The sequence below is a fragment of the Lethenteron reissneri genome, chromosome 37 (genome assembly GCF_015708825.2).
Source record: "Lethenteron reissneri isolate LAM-NWPU_2019-01 chromosome 37, ASM1570882v1, whole genome shotgun sequence".
NCBI lineage: Eukaryota > Metazoa > Chordata > Hyperoartia > Petromyzontiformes > Petromyzontidae > Lethenteron > Lethenteron reissneri.
Window position 1 is genome coordinate 6,333,273 of NC_083815.1, and position 25,697 is coordinate 6,358,969.

Sequence of the window (25,697 nt, forward strand, 5' to 3'; positions counted from 1 at the left end):
CGAACTAATTATATGATCCCATCGCCAATGGAGTGCCCCTCACTCACCCCTCACCCCCCGCCTTCACAAACCAGGGCCCGGTTTCATGGGAGGATAATTTGACATTTGTCTAGGGTCCAAAACTCCAGAGGAGTCCAGGAAAAAAAAACATTTTAATGTGAACCATATACACAATTATATATTTTTATTCAGACAGTACATTAGTCACCGACATGTACCGATCGTATATGTTAGAGCACCATTCCATAGCCCAGCACCCGGGGGACACTAAACTCTCTTAAATGCTGTAAGAGGAGGTGAGCATTGGCAGGTATTTTTTTGCTCAGGTGTCCAAAGGACAAAGGTGGCGATTCATCCGGCCGAGTCACCAAGTCGCACTGACCAACATGTATATGTGTATGTTGAACTTCTTTCGCACCGCACGTAGGCCAACCGTGCGAATAGGAGGTGCCGGGAAGGACAACAAACTAAACACACACACAAAAACAATCCGCACGGGGCATGTATGTGGAGGCCTTCGTGGAGCAGTGAATTGACAATAGGGGGCTATACAGTACTTACACATGGCTTACATTTTCACTTAATGTTTTACGAGTCGCTGTGAGACTTTGGTAGGCATGTGACTAGTAGCCCCATCCATAACGAGAGGTATACTGGATGTGGTATGCCGGGTGCTGAATTCGTTTGCTTTCGGGTCCCTGACCGCCCCAGTCCCGGCTGAAATGAACCCACTATTCGTACACGTTACGATAACTCAGTCCGATCGTGATGTTGCCGTGTCGTGTGTCTATCAAACTGTTTCATCGATTAATATTCAAGGGTCAACCTGCTCTACTGTGGCACGAATAGGGAACGCAGAGCTCACGAATGTTGACTCGTGCCTTGCTTGCTGTGCGCGCGTGCGCGTGTGTGTGTGTGAGCACACAGCACATGCGACGGGCACTTTTGTCACGACGCTCTCGTTGCCAAAGTAAGGCGATGAGGATGCCCATCCCTTGACTACAAAAACAAGCGACCGCTCACTTCGGTGGCTATTTTTGAACGTGGCCAATTCCCCCGTTTGCCAGAGCCAGATTTAATCCGGTGGAGGTTGCCACTCGGCTTCGACGCCTATTTCCAGAGCATGGCTGAGAATGGTTTACACACGTTGTTACCCACTGGGTTATACATTACCCAGGTACAGCCACCCACACCCGGGTCTAAAGAAAAACATCCCTTCAATCGCCTTTAACATACCTATAAAGCCTTGAATAGCACAGGAGGGGTTTGAGTGGCCAACACCACGCCCCGTTGCCGTTCTATCCCAGTGCTGATGTTTACACACTGTACCAGGAACTCATTTAAGGCTGAACCAACCTAGCGGTGGTCCGGGACCGTTTCATATATATATATATCTCCCGCTGTTACAGTATTGGTCGTGAGCGGAATTTTAATTCGGGACGCACGCTTTGTAGTGCAGTGCGCTAACCACGACACTAACCGCTCACCACCCAGGGTACGATGTATCTTACACATCAGCCCCGCACACAGTTTACACAAAATAAAGAGCACAACGTTGAAGAAAAAAAGAATAGACTTTACCCTTTCCGGCAAGAATACAGGTGTTAAGATGTTCAAACGCCCATTAGCCAAAAAAGGTCCCAGAGATGACTACTTTCTGTATTGGGGCAGGTGCTTTTAGCGAGCACTGATCAAAGCCTGCACGGGGCACGATGGGGGTGGTGTGGACCCAACTCTTGGCCCCATGTGTCTCCTTGGTGCTAATATTTACATATCTGCGCAGGAACTCATTTAAGGCTGAGTCGACCTAAGGGTGGCCGAGGACTCGTTCATATATATAACCCATCGCCGATGTTAGCTGTGGCCACGAGTCGAACCCAGGTCACCGGATTTGTAGTGCATTTGCGCTAACCACTCGCACCGATCCTCATTACTTGCAGGTTTATCCACACAGCCACTCACACTCGGGCAGGGCCTATTTTAAGGAAAGGTTAACCACTGACCATCGAGCTCTGTCATGTATTCACGTAAGTATATGGCATAGTGTTACAGGATACAGAGCAACAGCTACAACAGTTACCGAGTTGGATACATAGCTGCTATGGTTACCACTTTTTTTACTGACCATTTGTCGATTGAATCCTGAGCAAAGTCGGCTTCATACTGACCATTTTTGGTTGTCACTAACTAGTTAACAATGACGTACAAAGACTAACATCCCGGTGTAGCCTTTAACAGGTTAGACTTGGGGATAAGTGCTGTTAGCTAAGCAACGTTCCGGCCTTAATAGGTGCTCGCAAACACACAGGGTACATCTGCACACACGCACACACAAAGCTCACATCCGCATGAGACCCACTGCACATTCAGGTGTGTACTGCACGTGCACAAAACATGGTCAACGTCACAACCGTTCATTCACTCTTCATTCATTCCGCTTCTGCCAATCCTTTATTTAACCAGGTGAGAACCCACGTGACGTCGTCCTTCGAAAGAATGGGCAATCCATCGTGTGTGCCACTGGTGTTACGCAGTGTTGTCTACATCACCAAGTGTTTAAATGGAACGCAATTTATGTTATTTTGTCAACAACAATAATGTCAATTATTATTTTAATAGTGGCAGTTTAACCAGCAAAGCCAACGCTTGAGTCCCGGGACTATTTAAACACGGTCCTAAATGAGGATGTTTGGCGACATTTGAGTGCCCGGAACAAACAAAAAAACCCTCACCACATATTTGAGGGGGTAGGACTCAAAGCTCCGCACGGATAGAGTCAAGACTTCATTGTTGTGTTTCCATCTGCTAACTCCCTCGCAGCTCATCCCGAGAACAGCTTGGTCTACCCGGGCAGTCTTCCATAACACAAAGAGCGTTTTGTGCGTGACAAGTGACTACACAGATCTATATTGCAAATTGATTTGTTTTTTTTTACAAACTACACTATACAGTACATTTATATTAGTCATCGTGTACAGAGAACATGATACATTAATAATCGCCCCGGGTATCGATGACACGTTGAAACCGATTACTATATATGTGATACTTTGCAATGGACACGTGGGCAATCGTTATAGCCATCTGTCATCGGCATCCATCATCATGAACATTAGCATCATTGCATCATAATGATCAGCAGTAGTCGTAGCAATTTACTACTATAATGAGCCAAGGCATGTCTGTGTGTCCCGCGCGTGACGTCACTCCCCGTCGAGCAGCCCCCCTCAATAATCATGAACAGCTGACGTCCTCCAAATGGACCCCCCCCCTCCATTAATCATAATTAGCGGGTGACGTCACTCCACATGGGGGGGGGGCGAGGCGCCTCCTCCCCCCTCCTCGGCGTCAACTCACAACCCCCACTACAAAGGCAGAACCCTCACGTCACGCGATCTCCGTAACGCTGTTGATACATAGAAGTAAAAAGGACGTCATGATGAACAAGGGATTATAACCTTTAAATGAAATAAGTATGTGTCACCGCGCCCTTACAAATTGCACACGAATTGATGCAATGAATATCACTTCGCGTTCTGCTTTTCGCTTGCAAGTTTCAGATTTACTGCAATACACCCGTCCTTGGACGGGCAAAAGGCTAGTGCTATATATAAACGGTCCTACTACCAAATATAATGATCATTATTAAATCATCACCAATGCGTCATCATTGGCACCAATGTATCATTTCCAACATCATTAGCAGCAATACAAATACGTCTTGTGGGTAATTCACACGTAATCATCATCATTAATTCATCATAAATGCATAATCATTTTCAACACTGATTCATCATTATCACCAGCAGCAGCAGCAAACATAACTTTCTCGCGGTCATTTACGCATCATCAACAATGCATCACCATCATGAGTGTATTGTTCATGCATCAACTATCGTTGATGCATGAATGCATCATCGGACACTATTATGATCATCAGGAAGCGCAATGGAAATATGTCCCGGTAATTTACAAATCATTAACACATGATCCTCAATTGAAATTAATCATGATCTATATTTTCTTCAATTATCAATAATCATCATCATCATCATACTCAAACATTACCATTAATGACTTATAAATATCGTCATTATCTTCATTTGTTGTCATAACTAACGAATCGTCAGTACAGTAATGACAGTGATTTATATCAAGCGGCAATTCACAAATTATTATCAACACACCATCATCACCTTCAATTCGTAAATGATAAATCATCACCATGATTAACACAACAGCAGCATCATCAGCAGCAATGGCAATAATTCGAATCTGTAAACACATGACAACGGAAACATTTACAGATTTGAATTATCGTGTCCTTCAGGCAAGTGCTAATGGGTCCCCATCGTGTTAAGGTAACAAGCCATCTCCATATAAGGGGCTCTCCCACAGGCATAGTGGCAGCAGCGAACATTTTAATATAATAATCATAAACAGCTCGGTTTTCGATAGCACAATTTGCACAAGGCCTCAGAGGGTTTCACATAGAGTGTGAGTTATGGAGAAAGCCTGTTGTGAAGACAGGCGAGTTTGAAGACGAGAATTTTTAAAAATTGTAACAGACTCGGACTCAGAATAAAGGTTTTTGGGTTAGATCGCGTAAGTATAAATGTGTCGTAACCCTCCACCACCCGACACAGCCAATTACTAAGGGATTTGTCAGGTAAACGAAACGCCAATTAGTGACTACTTCAGTACTCAAATTGTAAATCTTGTGGATTTACTCTCCAACACACCGGTGGGCTGAAGTAGTAACGAATTGGCACGTTCTGTTTACGTGACAAACCTCGCTAATTTGCTGTGTCGGGTGGTGGAGGGTTACGACACGTTTACACTTACGCGATCGAATCCAAAAACCTTGATTATGAATAATATCGGACCCGAAAGCCCGCTACGAGTTAGACACCGCGGACTCCCGCAATGGACCGAGGAGGAAGAAAATTCCACACAATTCTCACGAAGTTTCGGCCACAACGCAAGCAGCCGTCCTCAGGTGAAGAACAGGGCTGTCGGAAAGACAGCGTCATTCAGACGCTGTCTTTCCGACAGCCCTGTTCTTCTTGCTTGCGTTGTGGCCGAAACGTCGTGAGAATTGTATTTTATTATATTTTATTTTTATTATTTTATTATTTCCCTTCTACGTGACTTTATCGAAAGAACCAAGAAGATGAATCCCTGCATGCAGTCACGAAAGATTTAAATCGAAACGTCTGGTCTTTACAATAACAAGTGGACTGCAGTGAATCGACGAGTCCTAATTAATGACGAGGCGAGTACACACCGAAGTTGTGTCTTTGCTTCACTGCCGCCTGTTGGTTCGGCCACATTTTCTCAACAACTCTTGTTGATTTGGTGGTACTAATGGGTTATGGGAGTGTTCACATTCCCAAATTATTGAGGACTATGTCCAAGCTCTTGGTTTGATTTTAGTACTACTGTGCTTATTTCACCAAATCGGAAACTGTCGTATGCCTATACAAATATCCCCCCTTTAAACAAAACATACTTATGGGGCAAGTGTAGTTAGCGAGCACCTATGAAGGCCGGCACGGCACGCGAAGGGTTGGGCGGCCAGCACCACGCCCGGCCGCCTTTGTCTCCCTAGTGGCGATGTTTACGCACCGCACCAGTCACACTCCTCATTTGAGGCTGAGTCGACCTAGAAGCGGTTCAGGTAATCGTCAGTGCTGTGGTTGACCGTGATAGGGGTTATCGCTATCGGGCACGACGCCGTTGCCACTCACACACACGTTGTTTTTGAGCCGGAGAGTCTGGATAAGTCTCTTTGTGGGAGATCATCCCGGACAACGAGATTTCAACGCTGCTGCTTGATCCTGCTGCTGCACAATTATTATTCGTGTACAGCTTGCAGGTGCTGCTGCTTCTTGCTCCTGCTGCTGCTGCAGTTGCTGCTACTGCTGCACACTTATTCTTTGTGTAGTGCAGCTGCAGCAGCAGCAGCAGTAGTAGCAGCAGCAGAAGCAGCATAAGCAGCAACAGAAGCAGCATAAGCAGCAGCAGCAGAAGCAGCAGCAGCAGAAGCAGCAGCAGCAGAAGCATCAGAAGCAGCATAAGCAGCAGAAGCAGCAGAAGCAGCAGCAGCAGCAGAAGCAGCAGCAGCAGCAGAAGCAGCATAAGCAGCAGCAGCAGCAGAAGCAGCAGAAGCAGCAGCAGCAGCAGAAGCAGCAGCAGCAGCAGAAGCAGCAGCAGAAGCAGCAGCAGCAGCAGAAGCAGCATAAGCAGCAGCAGCAGCAGAAGCAGCAGCAGCAGCAGAAGCAGCAGAAGCAGCAGCAGCAGAAGCAGCAGCAGTTACACTCCTCATTTGAGGCTGAGTCGACCTAGAAGCGCGATGGCACCTTTGCTGGGATTTTGTCGCCGGAGGTAATTCTCCCATCGGAAGCGTGCGGGGGGGGCGCGCTCGCGCCGGCTCGGGGTGGAGGGGGTGGGGGCCGTGTGGCTGAAGCGGGGTTGGGCGACGTGTGACGTCAGCACTTTGCGGCGGGGCTGGGGTGAGGGTGGGGGTGTGGTGGGGGGCTGGGGGGTGAGGGTGGGGGTGTGGTGGGGGGGTGAGGGTGGGGGGGTCCTCGTATAAAGAGGAGCGCTTCCTCGCCACGCACAGCGCCACTGACAGCCAACGCGGGCGTCAGCAGCAGCAGCAGCTGCGTGTGTGTGGGCCCAGCGCTTGCCTGCCCTTCCCCGTACAACACCCACTGAACAACGCGTATCATCCACATTGTCGTTATGCATTAACGTTGCTCGCCAAGCGGATATTTCACGGCATCTGCTTGCCGAAGACTGGGGCTTGTGTGTGTGTGTGTGGTTTTTGTTGTTATTTTAAATTCAACGTCCGAACCTCGGGACTGTCATTACCGCTACATTTCATTTTTTTTGGGGGGGGGGTTAAAGTAATTCTTTTCACCGCTGCTTTCGGAATCGTTCTCAACAGTGGCCAGCAGCGAAGAGACCCTGAAGAAAACGCCACCAAACAACAGCAACAGCAGTAGCAGCCCAGGCACTTCCAGACGGTGTCAACTGGAGGACGTCATCCCGTCGCTCTCGAGCTCAGCAGGGAGCCCTCTGGTCACACCGAGGCCCCCAAGACAGATCCTCTAGACAGCGCGAGAGGTGGAAGAGTGCCGGGTTGGGGGTGGTGGGGGAACGAGGTTGTGTGGGACACCGGGGAGGAGGATGCGAAACACAGCACCCATGGACCCACGGCAGGTGATCAAGGAGGGCGAGCTGGAAAAGCGCAGCGACAACTTCTTGCAGCTGTGGAAGAAGAAGCTTTGTGTCCTCACCCCGGAGGGTCTCAGCATCTCTGACGCCGAGGAGGGCTTCATGAGACCCCGACGTGGCGGCGGTGCCGGTGGTGGTGGTGGTACAGCTGGCGCCGGTGGAGCAGTCGCGGGTGGTGGTGGTGGTGGTGCTGGTGTTGGTGGTGGTGGTGGGAGCAGCAGTGGCTCGGCCAAGGAGCTGCCCTTCGCCAGCATCAAGACGCTGGACTGTGTGGAACGCAAGGGCAAGTACGTGTACTTCACCATCGTGACGGCCGAGAACAAGGAGATCGATTTCCGCTGCCTGGACGAGACGGGGTGGAACGCGCAGATCACGCTGGCGCTGGTGCAGTTCAAGAACCAGCAGGCGGTGCGGGAGGCCAGGGCTCGGCAGCAGCAGCAGCAACAGCAGCAGCAACATCTGCCACAGTCCGTGCGCAATTGACAACCCCGCCCGCGTTTATAAAGTGGCCACTTGGAGCCCCTGTGAACGAGTCCCAGAGGTAAGAAGGTTCGGATGTTGCTGCTGCTGCTACTGACGACGATGATCATCGCGATTTCATTTTCCATTCCTGTGTCCAAAGCCACTGCTGGATGAAGGCGAACCATCCCGGTGTCGTGTCGGTTCTTGGAGGTTTTGTTTGATCGGAACTCGCCACGCTGGTCCGGGGAGGGTCGGTGACGTGGTTGAAGGGGAGAGAGGTTGGAGAGAGACTAGGACCTGTTCACGTATCACTCGCCGCTGATGTTTACCGACACACAAATCTTGGTTGCTGCGTTTAATAGCGCGGCGCGCTTATCCATTGCGCCACTTGATCCATCCATAACAATAATTGTTAGAATCTTAATAATGCCTTTTGCCCACGAATGCCTCACTGGGTCTCAACACTTTAGTTTGTTAATGAGGGCCTCTTGAATGTTGGAGGTGGGGGCGTGGGGGGGGTGTTTGGCCAATGTCATCAATCTGCGTGTTTGGCACGTGGAAGGAAACTGCAGCTCCCCGCGGAGAAAACCCACGACGCACATGTGCGGGTGACGTTCAAAAACTCCGTAGAGGTGGATTCAAGAATGCACTAACGGACTGCCATCCCAAATGACCCATCGCCAGGTATATGCGTGGTCGACCGCATCGTCGCCCTTCACGGGAGGGGGGGGGTCAATAGTTCAGTGCGATGGGAGGCGTCTGAGAGTGTGTACGTCTTGAAGATGTGGAGCGAATTAAATGAGTTGACGCGCAGATGTGAGGTCGATTATTATTGACATCGCAGGATCGAGAGAGGTGACGGCGGCTTGGAGAGGTCTTCATCCAGCAGTGGATTGAACATGGCTGATGGTTCGCTGACGATTGATATCGTAACTCCTTTTTTTAAGGAACACTAAACTTAAAAAAACTTCAGGCTGGCTCCGTCTTATGGGTTATCTGCCTAGCTCGCTGCTGTCATTTTGTGGGGGCCCAGATGTGACATTGGGTTTTAGTGTTAGGTTACTTGTAATCAAATACTGAACTGCATTCGTGCCAATTGTCAGCTTTCTAGCCCTTGCAGTCAGGGCATCATTATAATGTACATCAGGCACTCATCTACATGCATCGGCTTTGCGTGCTGTAGAATTCATTTAACAAGTCACATGACGGTCTATTTTGTTAGTTATCTTGGAATTGCATTGGGAGACAGACAGAAAGCAAAACAAACACGTGGATTAGATTAGAGAACGTTACCAGATTTAAGACAATTACAACTGTTGAGAAAAGTAAGTGCACTTGCATCGGGCAACGCCGCTTGGAAGGGATGATGATTTAATTTATTATTTTATCTTTATACGTGACTTTACCGAAAGAACCAAAGAGTAATTCCTGCAGTCACGAAAGCTACAAATTAAGAATGATGACCGATGGTCGAGAATAGTGACAGAGCGGCAGCCAAGAAATGGAACGCGTCCCAGAGGGCATTAATCGAGGAGATGGAGCGATTAAATCAGCTCACGTGTTGGTGCTAGGTGAGCCACAGAACTGCGACAGATGGCAAGGACTTGGGAAGGCCTTCATTCAGAATCAGAATATTTATTTATGCTGGAGGAATCCGATGAGCTATAAAGCTCTTTTTCACAGATGTCCAGTAGAGGCGGGTCAGAAGGTTACAACAACAAACGTTACAAAAACACGATAGGAGTGCAAAGTATAGGAAAGGTAAGTAAATCACACACAAAAATAAAATACACGTAAAACTAAACTATTTTGTTTCACCAGGTTAAATGTGTTTATTTTTCAGAATCGACCTGGCCACAAATGATAGCTCAACGAAGTGGCTTTTGTGGACATTTATTATAGCCAACGGTGAATGAATCATGGCTGATACTTGATTGTAGTTTCAGTTAATTTGTAGTTTCAGGGTTAAGGATGAACAAGTCATGGGCAGTGTGTTTTGTCTGGCCATTGCTCAGCGCTTATATTTAAACATTATCCTAAGGGATGCGGTGTGTGAGCAGTGAATAACTTTGGCTTTGGGAGATATCCACAGCTGGCTTTCATCCAGCAGCAGATAAATACTGGCTCTGTGCTGTGAGTGCGCTTAAGCTGTGACACTAAATCATATATGTGCAGGATGAAGCACGGATGAGGGGAAACATGTGTTGGCTGGATTGCATTTTTTCAGTGTTGACAGATTTTACAGGCACAGTATTCTGTTTTTAGTCCACTTTTTCATGAAATCTTAACGCCAACTCAAACCTAGCTGCTGTTTTTGTATGGACCGTTGTTATTATTCTTGTACTGCTCACGGTACAAACAGCGAGAGAATGAGCAATCCACCGCTGGATGAAGGCCTCGTGGGGGTTGTTTGATCATACTTTCCCACGCTGGTCAGTGCGGGAGATCCAGGATCTATCCACATGCCACTTATGTTAGCCGTGGCCAGGAATCGAACTCGAGTGGCCATGTTCGTAGCTTCGTGCGTTCACCACCGCACTACCGCTCCACCACAAAGCAATTATGGCAGTGTTGAAATGGACACGTGAATAAACCCGGTGGCATTCGTTTGCAACTCAAACATATGCAGGTCAAGGCGGGGTGCTAAGTGCATACGCACTGGTCCTGCTACTTTGATGAATTCCCATTCCTCCCCGGGTAGAAAGGACCGTCTAAAGCTCTGCCCCCAATTTAAAGAGGCCCTCGCTGAACCGGCGAGTGTAATTCGAAGCCTTCCCGTTCAATGCTCTGCGGCGGCATTGTCCGCCTGTCCCTTTTGTGCTCGCGCGGGCATTCTTTTTGAACGCACCCTTCCCTTGGTGTCCCGCGGCCGATTGTCCTTTTGCCAAGGTCTCACTTCGAAAAGAGGGCACGCACGGTGTCTCAATAGAGGGGGGTTTCACTCACCTGCTCACGAAGTGCATATGGAATTACGCACCCAAAGCTTTTAGGGTTGACGTCTTTTGTTTAACGGTGGCGGGGGTGAGGGGGGGACCGAAACAAACGCTTGCTTTTTTCCATATAAATCGGCACAAGTGCCAGCCTCGTGCGAACTGAATGAATTCCCACCGACTTCCATCGACCCGCGTGAAGATCTTAGCACCGCGAGGTGGCAGCCGATGAAACAACGGTGCCTCTTACGAAAGTGTCCTGAGCAGGGACATGCGGGGTGCTTTTTTTTGGAGGGGTGGATTGTGGCTTCCGAAATGTAAATGCACGCCCAGCCACGGGTACCGCGTCAATTCATGCTGTGATGTCTTGCCAGTCGTATTACGCACGTGTACACAAGTATGTCCGTGTCGATGCCTTTCGGGCGTTGACAAACCACAATCGGGTGCACGCACACACACACACCACACACTCGGAAAACACGAATGTCTGTCTACGTGACGCGTCCAGATACAGTGGCGCGTTTCGTGTGTGAGCTCGTATGAGGTCAGCGCACAGCGGTGCATGATTTAAGACTAAATTATTCATCTAATGCGCCATTAATGCATTGTGCTTAGCGTCATCACAATATCGGGTACAGTGCCGGAGTTTATTATTATTTTACAGTTTAATACCCCCCCCCCCCCAGTTATAAAACACAAGGTGCAATAATTGTGTGCGATTTAAATGCGAGTGCAGGACAGGCAATTGTGTACTCTACCCAGTCGTAGGAAGGCGATTGTGATTTGTCGGAGGCACACAATACTTTTTCCCGTGGAAATGATTCTCCCATAGAACAACACAGTTGAATCACCACGGTAGGTTCGTGTTGTAAATGATTAATTCCGATCATTCATTCCATGCCCTACAAGTATTCTTCAGTGTGTGTGTGTGCACGCGAGTGTGTACACGGGGAACGGTAGTGCAGCGGTTTAGCGCGCTGCGCTGCGAACCTGGTGACCCAAGTTCGATCCCTGCTGACCCAAGTTCGATGCCTGCTGACCCAAGTTCGATCCTTGCTGACCCAAGTTCGATTTCTGCTGACCCAAGTTCGATTCCTGCTGACGGTCAACACCAGTGACGATTTTATGAATCGGTGCTGGGCCTCTCCTAGGTCGACTTGGCCACAAATGAGTACCTGGTGCGATGTGTAATGATCGCCACTGGGGAGACAAAGTCGACCGGGCGTGGTGCTTCCCCGTGTGCCGTGGGGGCCTTCATAGGTGCTCGCTAACAGCACTTGCCCCAACTGTCTGTTAAGGCTATACTGGAGATCTTTGTCATTGTATACGCAGACGACAGTTTCCGATCTGGTGAAATAAGCAAGGTACTAAAAAAAAGCTAATAGCTTAGAATAGTCCCAATAATTTTGGAATGTGAGCACTCCCACTACCTATTAGGCCGTAATGAAATAGAACACGTCCCTGCGTCTATACACGGGTCTGCATTTCACTCGGAAGCATGCCTGGTGACGCAAATGCAATTCAATATAATCCCGTAGGTGCATGCCGGTGGGCTTTACATCAGCTCCTCACGAGCCTCTGCCCTCAAGTGTTCACGCTCCGTTTGATTAATGGACGGTATTGGCTCTCGGCGCTTTTAAAGCATACCCAATTTCCCGCGGGGCAGATTTATTTTCATAATGCCCGAATCTGAGCCCAAGTAATGCGTTCGGCAGAGGCGGACACAATTATCTTCCCCGACGGCGGCAATCACGATTCTCGTTTGTCACAAAATTGCGTGGTGGTTACAGGACGTATAGCAGCAGCAGTGCGATTCGTGCGTGTTCCCGATTTATTTTTAAACAAATTGCACGTTTAACTGATGGCTTTAGCACGCACGGCCACATTTGCACGTGTGTGTGTGTGTGTTTTGACTCGTAAGGAAAATGGCACGTTACGATATCGACTGTAAAAATAAAGAGGTAAAGGTTGCAGCCCTGCAATTACCCGCTCATGCGCACTGCTGGTGGAAGGCCCTCTGTGCCCCTCGAGAGGATATTTGGCCTACTTCTTCCACACTGACCAAACATCTTGGGGGAGTAAGCCACATTTCATGCCAGCGTGCAGGCCTGCCAATCTACTAACTGGTGTATCCTTTTATACTGTGCGGGGAGAGGGAGGGGAGTTTAAGAAACCTGACACGTTTGAAACCAGTGGCCCTCGGGATCGCAAGTACAACGTCTCATAGCCATCACACCACGACAGCATCCATGGTCTAGAAAAATACTACTGATGAACGGATGGAAACTGTGGCAAAGTGTTTGGATTTTGGTAACTTGCAAAATGCATTCTTATTTTTGTTTTATCGGGCAGATGGGTTACCTAAAACTGCGACACGGAGTCGTTTGTAAGAGGTACTGTAGTTAATTGTGCGCTCGCTATGAAAACCCGAATCTGATAAATACTTAAATCCAAACTGTAAAATAACCCGGGCCACACAATGACACACATCGGTTTACTTATTACGAATTCAATCGCGGTGGGTTCACTCCTCGCTTACGACATTGAATCACGTTACTTTTAAATGTGCCGTACTACAAAACCTGTGCAAATAACATGTTAAAGAAATTACATTTTATAGCACCTTTTAAGGCAAGTTTTTCCCGGGATATTAATAATCCCGTTTTTTTGTGTGTGTCAGTTGAGTAATAATACACCACTCAAGGCAATGCATTTATTTACATGCAGATCTGCCCTCCTCTGGTATCAAACAGTCGGCCAGAGCAGACATTTTTCAGTTGTATTTATTTGGTTTCGCTCTGTGAGCCATTCGGCTCTTGAATCGGGTGCAATCGCAAAAAAAAAATCGCTACTACCTTCACACTACCAATGTATTTATACGGCCAATATATATATGTTTCCATACCCCACTCATTTTAAGTGGTTATCACATTATCCACTGTTATTGTCCACGTAAATTAATTTGAACCGCTAAAGTGATTGCACCTCTGGTGGTACCTATAGTTGAAATATCGGGTTCTGGCTTACGGACTAATATTGTAGGATACAGTATTCACCCTTCCCAAGGCACGTCCTGTTTGTTTGTACCTCAGCGGTGCCCACGCCGTTGGCAATACACATTTTTAACTGCGGTAAATTGTGCTCCATGCTACACGCATTTAGCAAATAAAAGTAGCACGCTTTGCATGCGCCTGCGTTAAACTAAAACTAAACTATATTTTTAATTTCGATTTAAAGCTTTCGTGACTGCAGGGATTCATCTTCTTGGTTCTTTCGGTAAAGTCACGTAGAAGGGAAGTAATAAAATAAGAAAAATAATACATAACAAAACATACAGGCATTATTTTGTTATGTTTTATTTATGTTATTTATTTATGTTTTATTTTTATTATTTTATTACTTCCCTTCTACGTGACTTTACCGAAAGAACCAAGAAGATATATTTTTAATTTTACCAGGTATGGCCCACTGAGCGATATAGCTCTTTTTTGGAAGCGACCTGGCCACAAATGATAGCCAAATGAAATGGCTTATCGTGTGGAAATGTATAGCAGACAAATACTCTAAACGTACGTTGATTCTAAATGTGGAGGGAAAACCTGGAGCACCCGGAAAAAAATCCACGTGACCACGGGGAGAACATGCACACTCCAAATATGCAGACATCAGGGGTAGGATGGAACCCACGGCCTCCTGTATACCAGGCGAGGTAGTTAACATCTCACCACCACGGCGCACAATGGATTTGGCTGGATCTGTGGGTGGGATTTTGCGTATTGCTTGAGGTCTTGAAGCTCCCCGTCTTTTGTGAGCCACACGGGCACTCCGGGACACCCAGGAGCACCAGTGAAAGATGCAAAGACAAAGTCTCCCGTATAGCCTTAACAGACTGTATGGGCAAGTGCTGTTAGCGAGCACCTATGAAGGCCGGAACGGTACACGAACGAGGGGGGTGGGTGGCCAGCACCACGCCTGACCGCCTTTGTCTCCCCAGTGGCGATGTTTACACACCGCACCAGGTACTCATTTAAGGCTGAGTCGACCTAGGGGAGGCCCAGGACCGGTTCAGATAATCGTCACTGGTGTTAGCCGTGAGCGGGAATCGAACCCGGGTCGCCAGGTTCATAGCGCAGCGCGCTAACCGCTACACTACCGCTCCCCAAAAAGATGCACGCACACACGCACACACTCCAACACCACCACCACGACCACGACTTCACACCCCACCGCTCGCCCAATAAACACACATGCTGCCAGGATATAAGATTTGGCTGTCATGGCAACGGAAATGCCATTTGCCAAGTGGTGCTACTGGGCGGGGCTGTGAGAGTGTCAAGATCGGGTGCGTTTAGACATCGCTGCTGTTGTGACCTTCCAAAGCCAGCGAAACTGAATTCTTACAAACACAAAAAATAACATTTAATGAAAATGCATTGCGTGAAAGCTGTGCAAAAGCTCTTCAGGACTGGCCGATTTTTTGTATTGCTGTTTGTTGCGCTGATTGAGAGCGTTGGTTTAGATTCTGCATTGCTTTTTGGTTTCCTGGCTTCGCGTGTTTGAACGCAGGCAGGTTTCTCGGAGATGCACAGCAATTGCGAGAGAGAGAGAGAGAGCGCCATCATTCACGTACACACTTTGCTGAGCCCTGGCAAATTCATCCGGTGCAATGCTCATCGTTGTCTTCGGCCACGATCAGTCCACCCGCTGGATTAGCGGTCTCTCAAAAACGTCGCCATCTCTCGTGACCCTGCGATGTAATCATCCAGAATCAGAAGATTGAACCGGGAGAAATCCGATGAGCCATGAAGCTCTTTTTCACAGATGTCCACCATAGGAGGTGGATGTCCTCTCCTTGGCTGTGTCTCTTAACCGTCGGCCATCATCCCTTTCTAGCGCCGTCTCCTGCCGAAGCCAACGACTCGTAATTCCTTAACGGCTTGAACGATGTCTTTAACGTGGTGCAGTGATGTTGCCAACGCAAAAGTGCAGCGTCTCGAATACTGGAAAACTGCACACGGTTGACGAGAGCAATAACAGCTGTTCGTGATGCTTAACCCATCGTTAATTCAACAACCCTTTGCGCGTTTGCACTGGGGGAGGAAGTAACCCAGTTTCCATGTGCACAGACACATCTCAACCCTAAAATTAGCCACAGCCAACGTGGCCGCATTGAAAAACCAAAAAGGCAGATAATTTTACTAATCACAGGGTAGTCATGCTTATCTTCTGACGTGTAATGTTTGCCGGTAATTGGGAAATCTGTGTACGCGAACGTTTGAATTCAGAAGAGCTTTGCACCGCTCTTCATTGTTGAAATTCCCGATACTTTCATATATTTACATCTCTCGTCCACCGCCTTTTTCTTTTCCAGGCTGCAAGCAGATTGGAAGTGAGTCACCAGCTTCCACCCTCCACCTCTGCCAAGCACAAAGCAGCGACCGACCCTCCTCCTCCTTTTTGCCAATCTTTCGCAGCCAGCTTTTTTTGTAGATAGCCCGCAGTTCCCGAACAAGTTGCTACGGTACCGTGCCGCGTGCGTGCGTGCGTGCGCACGGCGCGACGCACCCTACAACCGCACCTCCTGGCGACGGCGCGAGAGCGGCCACGTGTCAGTCGCGTGTGTCATGTTGCTAATCTGCCTGCCATGCAAATGCCCGGGAGCGGCTGCCCCCCCCCCCCCCCCAAGTAGTTGGACAGAAACGGCAAATTTTGTTTTGCTTGACGTGGCATGGCGATGGGTTCCCGCGCAGTCGGGGAAGAGATGACGGCACTTTTGGCGATTGGGATCTGCGCGCGAATCTTCATGCCGAGGAGTGTCGTCGTCGTCGTCGGCATCGTCCGGAGGAGTCGTCGGGGGGGAAGGAAGAAAGAAAAACAGTGTTACCTGCTGTAGTGTATAATTATATTGTACGTTTGTGATTCACCACGTTTTAAGTGGAGATGTGATTCATGCTTCTTCTTCTGTTGTTGTTGTTGTTGTTGTTGATTCTTCTTTCCTGTCCATTAGAACTTGCACCTAGTGAATGGGCAGTGTTGTGTGGATCAAACCGATTGTTGGTTGTTCAGAGCTCTTGTGTCTGCATTGCTCCACTGTTAATATTATTTACATCAATAAAAAATAACATACAACCCCTGTTTTAAGTGTCCAACTTCATCATGGTTTATTAAAGCACTGTGATGCAGCAATTATTATAATAAATTAGCATTTATAGCACTGATAAAGGTTAGATCACATAAATATAAATGCAGTTAAACCCGCCTCCACCCAACACAGCCAATTTGTAAAGTTTGTCAAGTAAACAAAACTTCTAGCGGTTTGTTCGAGAGTATGTTTTGTTGACGTAACAAACTTTACGAATTGGCCGTGTCAGGTGATGGCGGATTTCACGACGCATTTATATTTACGCGATCTAACTGAGAAAAAAAAACGTTATCATGGCTAATATTGGTCGCGAAAACCTACGTGTTAAACTTATAGGCCTGGATCAATCGACTGCTGGATGAAGCGTTCATCGCAAAATTCACCACGATGGTCACTGCGCGCGAGTTGCTACGTAGGGCATTCGCTCGGACCGGTTCTGCCAATCACTGACGTTAGCCGTGGTTGCGAATCAAACTCGGGTTCACGGTGCAGTGGGATAAACAGCGCGTCACCGCTGCACCCGATTGGAGCATTTGCATTAATTGCATTGATTTGCATGACTCAGGCAGGCAAAAGCACTGCGGTGTTTAATGGAGCCTCTAATGATCGCCGCACACATCGTGTCTCAACAAGAACACCCACCGAAGCATTAGGACTTAATCCTGGGGATCGCGGTCGTGCTTACACTTATCGCATAGGTAAGTGCTGCAGTACGTTTCGTACAGCCGTCTGCACAATTGTCCTACATCACACCTTGCAAGAACGCCCACCGGGGCACTAGCATTTATGCCTGGGATCGTCTCCAAATTGGTCACACGGCTGCGGCTCGTAGTGCAATTAAGAATGCCGCGTGATTCTGAATTGTACAGCTATAACCCGGCAATTTTATGCACCACATGTTCTTAAATCCCGACTGAAAATCCCAATGATGAAAATAAAAACAGTCTTGGAACGCTTGGACTTTTTCCAGTTGTCATTGATGCTCAAGATGCTGACCGCATTTGCCAAAAAGTGCGCATATTAAACACTCTCTGCCAGACTCTTGCTTGAGTTGGCGGTAAATGAGGCAGATAGAAGTGCTTCATTTGGCACGCATTCCTGGTCTACACTCCACAGCCAAACAAAAACTCGCAAGAGTGAAAACTTGAAGCTGTTTATCAATGGGAAACTTTCTTGCACTGAAGTAGCAGTTAAAAAAAATGCTCTCCAGACTGCTGCATGAGTGTTGTGTACTGCATAGGCAATGTCGCAGGAGCAAGCGTGCCGTCATTCAGGAAGGATGTTAAGCATTTCGGCTTCACGTGTGAAAAATCGCAGGCTGCCGAGGAAAACTGGGGCCGAAAAAAGGGAGCAGTCTTTGAAGGATGAAAAATTATCGCAGCTTGTTTTTTTAAAATCGTTCGTGCTTGCTTTTCTTTTTTGCGGTTTTATCACTTTCATTTAGTTATGCCCATGGATGCCGGTTGTCGCCTACGAAGTAAAACTTCCGTGTTTAGGTTTCATTTCAACTCGCCAAAAAAAACCTAACACCGGGCGTTTGATGTACAGCAGCGCAGTTTATATTTGTAGTAGCAGTAATGCAAAAACAAATCTGGCTTGGAAAGGCGGCTACGCGAGCGAGCTGACGTTACGTCCGCCCACCATGCCACGGTTACGCACGAACAGTCGCAGTCCAGAGGCGCTGAGAGAGAAACGTGCATCGCGTGCGGTTGTCACAGCCAAGTTTAGATGAATGTGTGCGGTATGAAAATAAAACTGAGGAAACGTTGCGCATCAAACCACCCGGGCTTGAACGCACACTTCTTTAAAATATGTTTTCAACTTTCATTCGAGTCAAATTTCTTTTGGCCCTTCATTACTCCATCACCAGCATCGCCATCGTTGGTCCCAGTCAATCCACCGCTGGATGAAGTCCTCCCTATTTACTGCTTCGAGCTAAAAATAGCCGCCGCCTTTGATTTGGACCGTATGTAGATGTGCAGGCTGACGAAGAGCGCCAGGTTGACCGCGAACTGAAGCCACCCAAACACGGGGAAGCCAAAGGACGCGTAGAGAAACCCACCGATGGTCGGGGACACCGTTCGGATGAGCGAATGGATGGACATGCTCAGACCCAGCATCACACCTGGAGAACGAGAGACACAAAACAAATATATATACACGTCTTCATCTTCGCACTCATCACAAATTGCAAACCATCGCGCGTTTCTAGTCGTGGGCAGATGCCCTGCTCGGCGAAGGCCCTCCGATCCTGCTGTCATCTCTCACAGTCCCGCGATGGAATAATTCAGCTGGCACCCACGCACGAGGTCATTTCATCACTTCATCTCCTCGTCGGGCGCCATGTCAAACATGTTCCACCCCTTGGCTGCCACAACGTTATCACTCTCGACCATCGGCCGTCATCTCCTTTTGCAAACGAGGGCGCCACGGTGGCGAGATTGTCAATTGCCTCGCCTGTTATGCAGGAGGTCGTGGGTTCAACCCCAACCTTGATGTCTGTTGCCGTGTGGATTTTTATCCGTGTCCTCCGGTTTTTCCCTCCACATTTAAAATCAATATGCATATGCGTATTTGGCTGCTCTAAATTTACACATGATAAGCCACTTCGTTGGCTTTAAAGGTGTTATGCCCAAGCCTACTTAATTTCCTCCACAGTTTGTATGATGTCATTGAACTACGTGTTCTCTAATCCGTTTGTTCCTCGTGTCTTTCCAAGCACGCATCTGCCCATGTTACTTTTGCGCACTTCTCAGTTTTTCGTTCCAAATGGCAAACCAGGTAATCCGTGAACGCACGTTTTTATACAGTTACCGTTTAAAAGTTATGTGTTACTCATTACGGATGAGTAGTTAGGCTTTAACGATGGCATGCTAAACTTTATTTTTGTGAATGGAGGGGTATGTAACGTGTGATTGCAGGTAGCACATTTGGTTTGAATGAAGTCTAAACAGTAGACCAGTTGGCAAGTCACGTGTGGTGTGGTCAAGGGAGGGTACTCCCACGTCTTCCAAGGCATCTGTCCAGTATGGAGGAGTAGGCCAAAATACCATCTCGAAGGGATCTCTTGAGCTCCATCATTTTTGGAGGTCCTTCCACCTCCAGTGACGCGAGGTCGCAATTGCAGGGCTGCACCTTTGCCAAGCCAGAGGGAATTTTTTTCCAAAGTACCCAGTCATGTGGGGGGATAGGTTTTTGTTTCACACCAATGAACTGCTGACACGGTGCCCGGCATGCCACATCTTTCCGCCTGCATATTTTCAGAGCGATCGGAACACAAATGAATTAGCAATTGCGTGGTATCGCTGTTACATTTCAGGGCAAATCCGTACAAGAGAGAGAGGGAGGGAGATAAAAAAAATACGTGAAGATTGCAAGCGTCCATGTTGCTCAGAGGTCACTCACTCAATTCGGATTCCAAGGTTCAGTGATTTTAACTCCTAGCCCGGCGCTGTTGACCCGCTCTGTTGATGGCACGAAATGGGCAGCGTGACATGCTGTCACTCTCCTGGGCGGATATCTCCCTTGATTCTTCTGTTGATCCCAACGAGTACAGCACGCTCCCTGACACTGCACAATACAACCAGGGCTAGTTGGAAGTTAATTCTTCTCCCGTGGAATTCGGACTTCACAATTCCACACCCGACAATTCCTTCTCGGGGTTTATGTGTTTTTATTATTACACGCTTTTTATTAACTCTGTCTGTTGTTGTTGTATCCACAAATCTTGTAACTCAATTTTTACCCACTTCCCAATGTGGTATCGACTGCAAACTTGGTATACTTATGTCATACTGATGACGATACTATATTCTATCATAAAAAAAATGATATTTGTAAACATAATTTTTTATATGTTCTGTTTCGGCTTGGGTCTAATTGTCCACGCTCAACTGCCGTTGGCTGTAATCACCACGGCCCCTTACGTTGTGGCAAGCTTCTTGGCCACTTCCTGGAGACGTGGAGTTCTTCCATTACTAGTACGGTACATTTAATTAAAGCGTGTTTTTAAAAAAGTTAAAAAAATATTACTTATTTTTGTTAACGATAGCAGTGAACGACAGTGCCTCTAGTGGCTGTTGGCGGGGCTGCTAAATCTTGCGCCACGGCAACTCGTTTCGTCTCCGGCACACAACCACTGAAAACGATGGCTTCGAGGCGTGTTGTCCTTGCTTCTGTGCTTAGCATCCAACGAAACACACGGGCGAGTAACCTAAACAAAGCCGGGGGCGGTAAGTTGCGCACAGAAACGTCGTAACACTGGGACCCGTAGCTGTAGTCCCCTTTATACCAAGTTCGGAAGCAGTGACCCGCTGTCAAAGCACATCTGCTCCCAACAACAAAGGAGTCCTGTCCACATTGAAACAGCCAGAGAGGGTATAGCAAAACTGCCTGTGTGTACATCAGCTTGAGTAAGGGCCATGCATTTGCTACTTGACACTACGGTCACCTCAATGTCCATTGATTGGTCAACAAATGAAGAGATGGCTGGTTAAACAAACGATTGTTCTTGATATAGCCACCGAACCGGTTTGCACGGCGTTGACAATTTCCATTCCTGCAGCTGCCCCACTCATTCCCGTGGGGAGGAATTAGCAATGCCCGCTGCAAAGATGACGGCCGTGGATTTTGCTCCCACGTGTTTTTCGGATTGTACCGCACGTTTCGCTGCTCGTGCCGTGAGCTTCGTCGGGAGCCCGGCGCACGGATTGAAACGTCGGACATCGTTACCCAGCGACACACGCGCGGCACAAAACTGAAAACACACCGGAGAGCAGTGAGAGGGGCGCAATTGCGAAAACATTCGGTGCACGCGTGGGCCACTTTGTGATGGGCCATGGCCCAATTTTTTTAAAGTCATTTATTTTTTCAGGAAGACCTTTCATTGAGATATTGGCCTCCTTCCTTCTTGGAGGAGGATATTAACATGTGGGAGGAAACTGAGAGTCGGTTTTCTCCATGACCTCTGCATCACCATTTGCACGAATCGGGTGTTTAAATGCCCTAGAAACTCAAAGTGCCTTTTATCACATAGCCAAAGGGACCCCAATAACTAGATGTGCTTTTTTGGCAACAAGATGTCTTCATCACTGGACTGTAAATGGGTATTAGTCTACTAGTTCACGGGGCTGGGGCGTGATATTGCTATGCCTTTTTGTCTCTCAAGTAAGTCATTTGCATCATAGCGGATAAAAGCAACAGTCTGCAGAGACACAGACATGCCCCTGTAACTTCCCCTATGTAGCAACGATTACCCCCGGGTTCTCTTTCACAAAGCGTCAACAACCTCTGAACGGGTTGAATAGTGAGGGAATGAATTACATGCATTAAACAAAGGAGTACAATTCTTCTACAAACACACACACACGGCAAAGACAGCTTGATCGAAAACGACTCGCCATTTTGCTCTCACGGCCAGACTGCCTTCATTGTGCCGTCTCCACTAATAAAAACACATTAGGCACTTAGCGTGCGGCGGGGCTTACACGGAGAGGCGATGGGTGAGGCTCTCACACTCGGCAAGAGACGGCGCCTACGCAGGAGTTAGACCTTGCCAGCGTAGGCTGTGCCACTGTGAGCTGAGAGGCATAAACGTGGCGCTGGGCTGGGCTGGGCAAATCCGGCCAGTGTGTTTTTTTTGTGTGTGTGCACCCTTCACGCAGCTGCTGCCCGTTCCCACAAACGCAAGGTACGGGGATTCAAGATGCCGATTATCGGGGGGTCCTTACAGCTGCGAATTCCGCGCGCGTGTTAACTCAATCCCCTTTTTGCGGTAGCGATTATCTCCCACGACAAAATGTTGCTCACATTCCGCCGGGTGGGTCTTTATGGGTGCCAAATAATAAGCGAGTGAAGAATTACAGGGTTAGGAGGACGGGATGGGTGGTGGTGGTTGGTGTGGTGGGGGGGGGTGAGAAATGGAGTTTTAAAAAGGATGCGGTGTGAAAATGTGCCCCGAAACAGCAACAACCGCACAGCTCTTGTCGCGCTCAGGGCGAGGGATCGTGAAACGAGATGCCCCCCCCCCCCTCTCCCGATATCGATGGAGGTTACGTTAGCCTCACTCTTTAATTGATTCGCGGAATGAAATTTTCCGGGCGTCACCTACCTACCTACCTCCTTCTGCCCCGTGCGTCCAGACCGCGTGATTATAACGCCGTGATTCACGACGCCACTTTGCCCCCCGCTCAATCCCCGTGTCCTGATTCACGGCCCAGCCTTCCCCCTAAGTCCCGCCACGTAATGCGCTTTAATCCTGCAAAATATGCGCACTAAGTGCGCATTACATAATGGCACAAATTGCCGGTGTTCTCGTTAACCCCTTCGCTTCCCGGAACCTGCAGTCCCTCTCTATCCGTGGGGATTCGTCGCTGCCCTGCCTTGTTCTCTTACGGTGGGTGGCTCGGTTACAAGCGGCATGAAGCGACCCGCGGTGACGGATAAAGGAGCTGACACAATTCATCAAATATCAAGGATGTGGGGATACGCGCCGGAAGGTGGGGGAGGCTCAACAATGGTGCGATGTGCAGATGCCATCGGCGTGCAGTTGATATTATTCGTGGTTTTGATGTGTTTGTAGCATGGGCCGAGTTTGCGGTGGGGGGGGGCAATGCCCCCCCCCCTAACTAGACAACTTCATCAATTTAAATTTCGATTTAAAGCTTTCGTGACTGCAGGGATTCATCTTCTTGGTTCTTTCGGTAAAGTCACGTAGAAGGGAAGTAATAAAAAAAAACATAATTATTATTAAAAATAAAAAAAATAATTATGTTTTATTTTTATGTTTTATGTTTATTTTTATTATTTTATTACTTCCATTCTACGTGACTTTACCGAAAGAGCCAACAAGATTCATCAATTTATTTTCAGGAGTTTACAATTAAGACGAATAAAAATATAAATACATGTATTTATATTCCTAATGTGAGGGGCATAGCGAACCCCTGCAGCACCCCCCCCCCCCCCATATAGAAGTCAAACTCCGCCTTTTAGACTTTCTAGGTTTAATTTACAATGCGGGGAACGTTTTAATTTCTCTCCCCCCGCCCTTCACTCTTTGCGGTGCACCTGGGTGAATTTATCTCCCAACGATGGACGAGTCTTGCTGTTGGTGTTGTTGTTGTTGTCTTCCCACCCGGTGTTCTACCTGTGTTTGCAGGCGGCACGACCTTAGTCAGCAAGCTGTCCGACATCACCATGGTCATGCCCAGCCCCAGCGACATGGGAATGGCATTCAGGCAGAAATGAAACACCGAAGTCATCATGGCCTGCAGAATGTTCAGTGCGGAGACAACGAGGGAGACGACACAAGTCAGGAAATGGTGGTTACAGTACTTGTACCACCGCAATCACCACTGATGCAAACCACCACCGCGATATCCACAACTGTAATTTCAATTTCCACCATCACATTAGCACTGTCACCATTTCCATCAACAACATGAAATCAATCAACACCACCACTACACCGACCTATCACCGTCACATTCATCACCATCACATCCCCCACCACCACAACTACCGCCAAATCACATTTGCCGCATCGCTTCCACCACCACCACCACCATCTTCACATTCATCACTGCCACCATGACCATATCCATCACCACCTCCACCACTGTTTCCACCATCAAGGCCATCAATTGAAGCCGTAATTTTAAATTATCCCATGTGCCTCACTGCAGAAAACACACTTTTGCTCAGGTGCTATTTATTTTGCTGGCAAAGTGAGGCAGGCAGTCCCACTTAAGAGAGAAAGAGAGATTGAGTACAGTGGTGCAAGAAGCCACCGATTAGCACATGTTGGGTCATTCTGGACTGGGCAGTGATTCACATTCATTCATTCATCACGCATAGTCAGCGAAGAGCCGCTGCGTCGAGCATGTAACCACTTGCGACAGCATTCGCAAAAACTGCTCTTGCTGCTATACACCCGCGTCTCGAGTGATTTGTTTGATCCACCGATCACGGGGGGAAGGGGGGGCGGGGGGGAGGCGACCACGGGGTCAACGCCATTCCTTTGGGGGTCGCAGTCCTCACTTCAAACATCGACCGCCAACTGCCGTGAACGCAATTTGCTGCAATTTGCGCATCAAGATGGGGGCGACGTGTCCACGAAGTGGAAGCCGTCTCCCTCGAACTCAGCTCGAGAATGGTGACATTTGCGACGCAGAACCCGGACTAAAGATCCACGCGACCACGGGGAGAGAGACACGCAAACTGCAAATATACAGCAGGAGGCGTCAGGGTCGGGATCGAACCCACGTCCACTCCTGTATACCAGGCGAGGGAGTCAACATCTCGCCACTGTGGCGCCTTAGCAATGTCCATGCCTCCGCACCATACAACAAAGCTGACAAACACAGCACTCGTAGACTCTCGATTTAGTGCCCAGACTTAAACGTTTCTGGGACCAAATATGGTTCAGGCCATTCATTATTCCTGAGGTCAGGTCGATCCAGTGCATGACATCAGGTCTACATCATCCAGCAAAGGGTATATTGAGATGTGCATTCTAGACGACTGGCAAGCATGATTTCCTACATACTGCAACAACAACAACCGCCATTCATTCGCCACTAAGTGGCGGTGACGTCACCACGACGCTTGTGCCAGGCCATGTGCACCTTGAGGCCACGTGAAGTGTCGAACGCCCGCTGGCAGGAGGTCACGGGGCAGACCCAGGTGCCACGGGTCGACTGACTGAGACGACTGGCTGATGCACCACCTGTGCCCCCTACTGTGCCAACTTGCTGGGCTACATACTGCACACATTATAGGACACATATAGTTGGTGTGATTGTTGTTATTTTGTTAAGGATTTGACAATCTGCAGGTTAGGTATGCACGGATTAATCTATTCAATTCCAATCTATTATACTGCTGACGATGCGTACGCATCGTATGCTTCAACGAGGAAT

The 25,697-nt window shown here is 48.2% G+C and overlaps 2 protein-coding genes across 2 annotated transcripts in view; one reads left to right on the forward strand and one right to left on the reverse strand.

The window, feature by feature from the left end:
* Nucleotides 1-6,636: 6,636 nt before the first annotated feature.
* LOC133351499 (pleckstrin homology-like domain family A member 2) lies at nucleotides 6,637-16,769 on the forward strand. The gene is made up of 2 exons (XM_061566758.1): nucleotides 6,637-7,783; nucleotides 16,006-16,769. The coding sequence occupies exon 1, from the start codon at nucleotides 7,195-7,197 to the stop codon at nucleotides 7,723-7,725; it is 531 nt and encodes a 176-aa protein (XP_061422742.1). The 5' UTR covers nucleotides 6,637-7,194; the 3' UTR covers nucleotides 7,726-7,783; nucleotides 16,006-16,769.
* SLC22A18 (solute carrier family 22 member 18) overlaps nucleotides 16,770-25,697 on the reverse strand; it is a 144,365-nt gene continuing 135,437 nt past the window's right edge. The window contains exons 9-10 of the mRNA XM_061566757.1: nucleotides 23,924-24,044; nucleotides 16,770-18,901 (exon numbers count right to left, since the gene is read on the reverse strand). Of these exons, the coding sequence (XP_061422741.1) occupies nucleotides 18,699-18,901; nucleotides 23,924-24,044 (324 nt within the window). The 3' untranslated portion in view covers nucleotides 16,770-18,698. The remainder of the gene's footprint in view (nucleotides 18,902-23,923; nucleotides 24,045-25,697) is intronic.

What these genes read in the sequence shown, in the direction of transcription:
- LOC133351499 (XM_061566758.1), top strand. Translation starts at nt 7,195, where the DNA reads ATGCGAAACACAGCACCCATGGACCCACGGCAGGTGATCAAGGAGGGC.